The sequence below is a fragment of the Cornus florida genome, unplaced genomic scaffold (assembly GCF_030987335.1).
Source record: "Cornus florida cultivar Cherokee Brave unplaced genomic scaffold, ASM3098733v1 CherokeeBrave_3.0.0_Hap2_Chr09, whole genome shotgun sequence".
NCBI classification, from domain to species: Eukaryota; Viridiplantae; Streptophyta; class Magnoliopsida; order Cornales; family Cornaceae; genus Cornus; species Cornus florida.
In genome coordinates, this window is record NW_026775579.1 from 84,623,787 (window position 1) to 84,632,608 (window position 8,822).

At 34.7% G+C, this 8,822-nt stretch overlaps 2 protein-coding genes across 2 annotated transcripts; one reads left to right on the forward strand and one right to left on the reverse strand.

The window, feature by feature from the left end:
• Positions 1 to 976: 976 nt before the first annotated feature.
• On the forward strand, positions 977 to 1,306 carry LOC132273034 (protein RALF-like 32). Its single transcript, XM_059774068.1, has one exon. The coding sequence runs from the start codon at positions 977 to 979 to the stop codon at positions 1,304 to 1,306; it is 330 nt and encodes a 109-aa protein (XP_059630051.1).
• A 1,505-nt stretch (positions 1,307 to 2,811) lies between these two features.
• LOC132274799 (uncharacterized) lies at positions 2,812 to 8,126 on the reverse strand. Its single transcript, XM_059776131.1, has 8 exons — positions 7,918 to 8,126; positions 7,748 to 7,810; positions 7,410 to 7,476; positions 7,193 to 7,293; positions 4,729 to 4,773; positions 4,313 to 4,633; positions 4,126 to 4,228; positions 2,812 to 3,132 (listed from the first exon to the last, which is right to left on the reverse strand). Exons 1-8 carry the CDS (start codon positions 8,065 to 8,067, stop codon positions 3,050 to 3,052), a joined length of 933 nt encoding a protein of 310 aa, XP_059632114.1. The 5' UTR covers positions 8,068 to 8,126; the 3' UTR covers positions 2,812 to 3,049.
• Positions 8,127 to 8,822: the final 696 nt, after the last annotated feature.

Below are 8,822 nucleotides of genomic sequence, written 5' to 3' on the forward strand. Positions count from 1 at the left end.
ATATTGTTTAAATTTTATTTAAATAAAAAAATAAAAGAGTGCATATGAAATGGTAAAACATGGCAATTTTTAATGAACTTCCTCAAATGAGTTAAATTTGTCAAGTGATTACTTTTCCAATGTTCAACCATATTCCTTTGGTTGATAAAGTCGTTTTTCTTCAAACTCGATGATAACTTTTAATGGCAAAGCCTGTCTTCTATATCAAGTCATGTGATCAAACAATGGTTGGCTATCCCCCAACCCTTCATTTTTCCAATAAAGATGGTATCACATGCTTGTACTAACACCGTAATAAATAATAATAATAATAAATAAAAAAAAAAAAAAATAGTGATACTCATACCCAATACAATTGCTTAACTTGGGGGATCTGCTCCAAAATATAAGATCACTGCTATACTATCACAGACTAAAAATCAGATATGCTATAAATTTGATCTTCTAGTGAATGCCAAAACTGAAAAGATTTAACGAATATCCCACTTGTAATGAATATATATATATATATATATATATATATATATATATATATATATAAATAAAATGCAGCAACAGGCTTTTTGCTTGTGTCCTGATTAGTGATATAAAAATTCAAGCCTCTAATAATGCACTATCATTACATATGTATGTATTACATAGTATGTAACTGAAGACTAGAAGACATTATTATGATGGGCACACTTGACCAGTATGATCTCTTAATACCATCATCCATAATTTTCAAAACAACTATATAATAATGTCATTGTGTGTATTAAATTGTTATACGAACCATATTATTCATAAAGATGTGAAAATTAAAATAGAGCATTATTTAATAATAAATTGTAAAGACATCAATTTTGGTGAAGTGCGGACCCATGGCTTCTAGTGTGGCTTCCACTATCACCTTCAGAAAAGCTATATACTCTTTTAAAGGGATTCATAGTGGGAAGAAACAAAGTCACAGGAAGAAATGGAAAAAAGATCCAATATGATACCACTCCATCTCTGCTTTCTTCTAGTCCTTGGCATGGTGTGTCACGGCCGTGCCGTTTCCAGCACGGCCAATGCATATGTGCCGTGCAACAGCTCAATAGCCGAGTGTAATGAAGAAGAGTATGAGACTTTGATGGAATCCGAGATAAGTAGAAGGTTTCTTGCAGATAAGAAGTACATCTCACCAGGGGCTTTGAAGCCAGACCAACCCGTATGCAATGGTGGTGCTAAAGGTGAATCTTACAGCAAGAGCTGTCTGCCGCCTCCATCTAACCCTCGAACCAGAGGTTGCCCTAAATATTATCATTGCAGGGATGATTCATGATCTTATGTTACATGTTATGTTCATTGTGAGCTATATGTATCTATGTTTCTCTCTCTATTTCTCAAGCATTATGCTAACAATTCCTACTCATTCATGACAACATCGTGAATACCCGTTTGTGAATGAAACACAAGTTTTTTCTACATAATTCAACGTTTTATCAAATTATTGATGGATAATTATCATCCATGGGATTTATAAAACTTCTCGAATCATGTTAATTCACTAAAGGCAATTACCTAGTGAGATTCATTTAATCAAGAGTAATAACATAGGATAAGAGTGGATACAACCCTTTCTAACATTATTTGCAGAAACAGGCTGCTATCATAATATTCAAACCCGCATTTCCGAACTCATGATTATCTATACTATTTTTTGTTAGCTAATTTTGAATTATTTGTATCACTGCAGACAACTTTTGACTCTTCTATTGGGCAGAGGGGCAGTTAGGTAGTGACTCAGAGGTATGCCCTACCAAAGGTTTTCCTTTTTGACTTTGAGGGAGAACCAAATGCATAAATAGATAGATAGAGATAAATAGATAGAGAGGGTGGGACAGTTATTATATGAGCTTTCACAACCTCCTGTCAAGGCAATATTACAGACCATAAAATAGTTCAAGACTTCAGTAAATCACCAATAATGGTAGGCACATCCGTATGACCTTTTTTTTTTTTTTTTAATTTCCCTAATTGGTACTCACACACACATGCCTCTACCGAGGTTCAAACCCCTTCCCTTCCTTTGAAAAGTAGGAGCCTAGTACCACTAGGCCACTGGTCGTTGGTTCCATCCGTATGACCTTTCACTATCAAGGATTATATGTATTAGTTATTGTTGGGGTGGGGGAGTTAATTAGAAAAAAGTTTCATAATTGAAAAGTAAAGTATATGTACTGAAAACTCAAACAACTTTCAGTTAAATAGTTGATACATCGGTACGGATAGTTGATATATCAGGTACGGCAACAGTTAGGTAGTCAATAGGAAATATAGATAACCATTTTTTTACCCTTTTTGGGAAGTAAATCACACGCACTAGTTATTGTCCTATCGAAGACTTGAACCGTCAAACTTCCATTTGGAAGGAGGAGATACCACTGGGCTAAGCCCTTGGTAATATAGATAAAGTGACATGGATACAATTCACTCAGTGTGTAGTAAGAATTACGGAGTAGTTGATAAAATTTATCAGAGACCATAGGCATTAAGCCAAGGCTCAACCTAGTTCCAGTAGTGTAATTGATCTCCTAACTTGAGCATGGGGTTAATAATACTTGGACATGGTTGGCCAACAAAAGAAGTGCATATAAGAGGATTTGTGGCAACTTTTGAATATGACAATGCATCAGTCAATTACAGATTCATATGGACAAAAATGAAAACATACTAGGGCCCACCACCATAACGGAGACCACTACAAGTTCCTTAAAAACCATAACAAATAGCAGCCAAAATCTAAGTGTCTATAAGAAAGCAAATAAATAGATATAGAAACCATAATTGCCACAAAAATTGCTAACATTAAAATGATATTTAGGTTTTGCTACATGTACCCTATTACAAAAATCTAGAATGTTAATCGAGTAGAACAAAAGCAAATTTAAGCTGCAAAGCAGAAGAATCTGTATTTCCATTCTGTGCACAGAGTACATTTATATCAAACATGATCCCTCTTATCGGAAAACTAAGTTACTAATCGAGAGTAGACATGTACAACTAATTCTGGTGATTCCAAAATCTACTTAAGTGAAAGCTTCCATACCTCTCGAACATTTGAGGAACCATCTGCAACTTCGGCAACCAGGCTGGCTGCAATAACACCTGCAGATAGAGGACCAGCATATCAATAACCTTATACTGTATGAACATACTTCAACAAGCCTAGAGTCTTTTATACCTCAACAAGTAAGACTGATGCTTCACAGGTGTCACAGAAGCCAGAAGGTTATGCGTTACAAGCTTGAGGCATACACCTCATACACCTTTTTTTTTGCTTCACACCTCTAATATGAGCTTACATTTTATCCTTCATTTTTTTTTATATATTACGTTTTATACTCCAATGGAACAATCAGCATGTTTTGAACAACAATTTGATCATATAAAATACATATAGAAAATGACAAAAGGGTTATATTTTAAGCTCATTTTGTTATTTCTTCTCTTAATTCTTAATTAATTGTCTATGCTTCTGAACATTATCACTGAAAAATAAAAAGGTTTATGCCTTGCCTTTCAAGGGTAACATGTGCCCCATTACATTTACCCCTAAAAAAGCAAAAAACTATGCACATGAGACTAACAAGGGAGAACAAAGAAATCTTGAGTTCATATCCTTCACATTCAATATATCATCCAGTGGTTAAATCTCAGAAAAAAATATTAAGCATGCAAACAAGTTTCATGCATATAAGACACAAATATATAAGCAACATATATATTTCAGAACATATTAACCAAATTAATGCATCCTCATGCTCTAAGCATGCTTGCGCATATACTTGCCCCAAAAGGGAAATCTTTTTAAAAGAGACCACTGCATGCAGACTTGACTACCGAAACAAATTCTGCTACATGCATAAATTAGGAGGCAACCTTTCAATGGCCCAAACAGAAAGAGGAAAGAAACCTCTCCAACTTTCATTATGGAACAATGCTATATAAGCCGAGTCGGCTCTCTCACAAGAGGGTGGTGGGCCCACAATCCCTTATGAGAGTTGGTTTATGCCAACTCGACTTGAGGACCATTTTTCTTCATTACGATATGGATTCTTCAAAATTCACAGCGACTGTAACTGAAAAAGCTTAGCTCACCATCTTTCTCCACTAACGATAGGAAGCGCCTTGATCCCCCTCCTACTCCAAAATAATGCTTCTTTGCAGCCATGTACACAACTCCATGAGGACGGCTCATGCACTGTAAATAAAGCATTTGTGAAGCTCAAGCATCAAGAACTTTACCGTATGGGAAGCAATGAATTAAAAATATATAACATCTCGCCTTCTTAATAAGTTGATAGAGGTTAGAAAGAGCAGGGATGGAGTAAACTGTCTCTGCCATAAGAATAATATCATAACCAGCAGTTACATTCATCCCTGAGCTACAATTTGGTTCCTCTTTGTCTGGATGTGCATAGGGGAGAACTTGATGGACTTCACTCCAGTCACCAGAAAAGAAACGAATGTCTGCCCTGGTGTTCCACTCTACTACATCTATAGTCAAAGATTGAGACTCCTTTGGAAGATTTGCATTTACATTGGGAATGGTGAGACATCGAAGGACCTCTGCATTAAAATCCTGGAAATGTATGACAGCGGCACCCTGAGGCAAAAAAAAAAAAAAAAATTTGCTAAGAACACAAGATATTTCCAGGCATCTTGTCTTCAACACCACAATGGACAGGACATGCATATTACCTCAAGGCATGCAAAGATTCCAGGAAGTCCATGGCCGCATCCAAGCTGAAAACCATCAAGAACAGATTCAGTAATAAGCTAATAGCAGTGTTAAAAGAGAAAGTAACCGATAGAAGATCTGTCTCAGTACGTATCTCACACAATGAAAGGCTTTCCCAACTTAGTTGTCTAATTTTTTTAGACATGCATGCCTGGCATCCTAGATTGGAGTAATATAGCAGGTGGAAAAGGATTTTAGAAATATTGTTCTGCTGGACTTAAACTTTAGTATGTTATGGAGACAATTGTGGGGACCTATAATGGCGGATTTTGATTCTGCTTAAGATCTGGACTGTCAGTGAGTTTTTTTTTTTATTGAAAATACATGCATACATGTGATTAACTTTTACTTATCAAAGATATATATATATATATGATTAACTTTTGAGTTTTCACTCTCTTTCGTGACCATGAACGGAATTTAATATCAAAAGTAACAATTTGATGAAAATATACAAATGAAATGTGTCCTGAGAATCATATATAAGGACATAAAATCAAGGGATAATGAACTAAGAAAAACTTAAACTTGGAAAACAACAAATAAAATTGGTGGATAAACTTCAAAAAAAGTTTTAGAACTTCATAAGCCTTAGAGATGTTTCAAGTCCAGATTCAAAATTAAATTTCTAACCACAGTCCACACTAAAGCCCTAAAAGAAAGTAAATTGAAGATGATAATGTCTGCTAGATAAGAACATACAGACCACATATGCAACTGTGATGAATTATAGAAAAGTATCACAATTATCACAATGAAGAGTAAACATATGGTAGTGAGGATACTAGTGTCTTCCAGTTCTTTAAGCTCCATTTGGTACAAGGGATGGAAAATTAGAAAGATTGCAAGGCAGGAGGGATGACCCCACAAAAAGGAAGGGATCTTTCCCTCCTTTTGTTTGGTTTAACAAAAGGAAATGGGGGAGAAAGGTATCACATGATTTTACCATTATACCAATATATTACTGGAAATATGCTGATTGAATGAAAAAAATATGGGGAGGGGAGTACCCTTTCCTCCTTTTCACCAATTCTGGGAGAAAAAAAAAAAAAAAAATTCAGGCGGGAAGGGGATGGAAGGCTCTCTTCCCTCCTCTCTTTTCTTGCCTTCTGTTTTCCTTCCTACTGATAAATAGAAGCTTGATCGATTCCTCCTTGCCATCCTAACTTCCCTCTCACTCTTCCCTCCTACCAAATGGACCATAAAAAAGATGCTCTGAATTATACAAGTTGCTGAGATGAGTGGATTGGATACAGAATTAAACCTTTAGTGTCATCTTACTCAAAGTGATTGCTATCAAACTCAAACCAAGTTTCTCACACTCAACAACTCAAGCTTTTAGCATTGCACCAAGCATTGACCAAATGTGTTCTTTGATTGTCAATGCCCAATTTTGGTCTTCATTTGTGTAGTATCAGTGCAAATGTGTCAAAATAATTTCAAGTTGGAAGAAGCTTAATCACGACACTAGTTTTTGAGGAAGGAAGCGCAGTACTCACAGCACTTTAGTATTATCCAGTAAATTGTAAATCATCTCTTACTGAAATTTTTGGGTTGTTAACTGAAGAGCTGTTTGGACAAGTTAGTAGTATTGACGCATTAAGTGTTGATACAACCAGTTTTTTTTGTATATTTGGAAAGATTGACTAGCTAACAAAAATCCGATGGCAAAGGGAATTGTTTACCGATCATTAGTTTTTTTATGGCAAAGGAACCAACACAACATTCACTCTCATTTTCAACTTTGCTTATCATGAAATATAATGTTGAAAGTCATGTGCCAAACTTAGAAAAATAAAACCACAGTACTGAAATCACATTGCACTTAGTTGTTCCAAACTGTGGAAATATTACTAAGTACTAGCTCCATAACTCAAAAGTATGGTTAAAAGTGGTTTGTAAATTTCAAGTAAAGTGTTCTCCTCAAACAAGTCATATGTACTTTAGCTGCTAGTGTACATGTAACTCAACCCTTCAGTATGTTTAAGTTTCATCCTTCAATTTTAGGTTTTCAACTCGGTTCAGCATAGCAAAGTTTCTAATGGTGTAACCAAATAAATAAAATCAGGTCTTTTGCACCCATTATTATTAGAACATATTGCAAATTAAAAAATAATAATAATAAAAATAAATAAATAAAAAACAGCAATTCATGGTTTCAAGAGTACCCATTAAAGCAACGTATCCTTTTCAAAAGTTTTGAAAAAAAAGCCCATAATCGGTTTAGCAACACATACTCATTCAATGTATAGAACAGAATACTTGCTAAAAATCGATAGAAATGTCATTTAGTAGACGTCTAAAAACACAAAGGAAAGTCCTTCATATGCACAAACTACAACATCCAATGAGTTATTAGCATGCTAAGTGTCAACATGTTTATGCAAAGAAGAGAACAGAATCACTTCAGCAATTGGAACCCACCTCTAAAACTCGTTTTCCAGTCAATAATAATTTCCCATCTTGCACCTCCGAGCAAAGAGTTCTGACTAAATCTTGGGAACCTTCCCACAATTTCAGTCCCCCTACCCCACAAACAAACACATAATATTCTCAATCATGCTTGATGAACATAAAAAACATAATATACATGTTCCAATAATTATAAAGGAAAAAAATTCAAGAAGCAATTAGCACAGACCTTCATATTTTCCTGGAATCAAATCAGAATTGGACAAGGCAAAAACTTCCCGAGTACTCACTCGTCCCTACAAGAAATGCAATGTTGGTTATAGTCACCTCATTTAATTTTACAAGGCTACCCTGCTTGGTTGCTCAGGGAACAGAAGAAAAGATGGGGAATTTAATCTTTGTATCACAGGACATTCACAATTTGGATCCTGTGAGGGTAAGTTTTCATTAGTTTGGAAACCAATGCAAAGCAATAAATAGGGACCCAATTATTTAATTTCATTTTCGGTTCCATTCATATTCTCCTCTACTTTCTCAGAAGCCAAACAAAGGGTTTAAGAAAATTACCTTGAGCAACGTGAGTCCATTTAGAATAACAGGCTCCACAGTATACTTCACAGATGATGAAACCTATTTCACGAAAAGCAATCAATCAAGCTTCTGGTTAGATATACGTACATATATATATGTGAGTGTGTATACATAGGTTATATGTATGATATGTATTCAAGTATTACCTCAGAGGGAAGTACTTCAACACAAGGAGGTGGAGGTGGGAGAGGCTTTTCTGAAGAATCAAGAAAACCTAACCCTAACCCTAACTGATTTTTCTCATTCAACGGTGGAAAAAGAGTAAAGCTTTCGAGTTCCGGTTGCTTTGAGGCCATTGCTGAGTTCGCTTGAGCTCACTCGTCTATTACAGAGTCACTTGAGATGTAATGTTTGGTTATTGGGCCTCTCTTAAAGTCCATGATTTTCAACCCGATATACTAGCAGCCCATTAACCGTAAGTTGTAAAATATTTATTTACATATATATTAGAGAAGTGATACAAAACAGAAGTTTCAACTTTGATTAATTGTTTTATGTGAATGATCCCATGGTATCAGTCCCTATTCATATAAAATTAGTTCTTGTTTTTTTTTTTTTTTTTTTTTTTTTTTTTTTTTTTTTTTAAGTAAATAGTGCATGCGGGATCCAAACATGGGTCTCTATCACCATTGAAGTGGATCAACCACTCATTCAGTCGAAATTTAGCCCAGTTTGGTTGGAAAGAAATGAAGGGGATATGATTTTTGTGTTTGGTATAAAACTTTGGAAGGAAAAGAAAGAAAATTGAAGGATTTGGAGGAATACATCAACACTTAATGAGTTGATTTTGTTATATTCTCTCGGGGGTGGTGAAATAGAAGGAGAGATTAGCAATTTTAATAAAATTTATTAATACAAAATTTATCTTTATTTTTATAATAGGCAAAATTTATGAAAAATGATATTGGAGACGAGAAATGAGTCACTAGTAAGATAACAACTAATCTAATATTAAATAATATTATTATAAAGGGGCGTTTTTTAATTTTAAAATAATAATTATAGTTTTTAATTTAATATTAACAAGTTTTAATTTGATATTTCACAACCT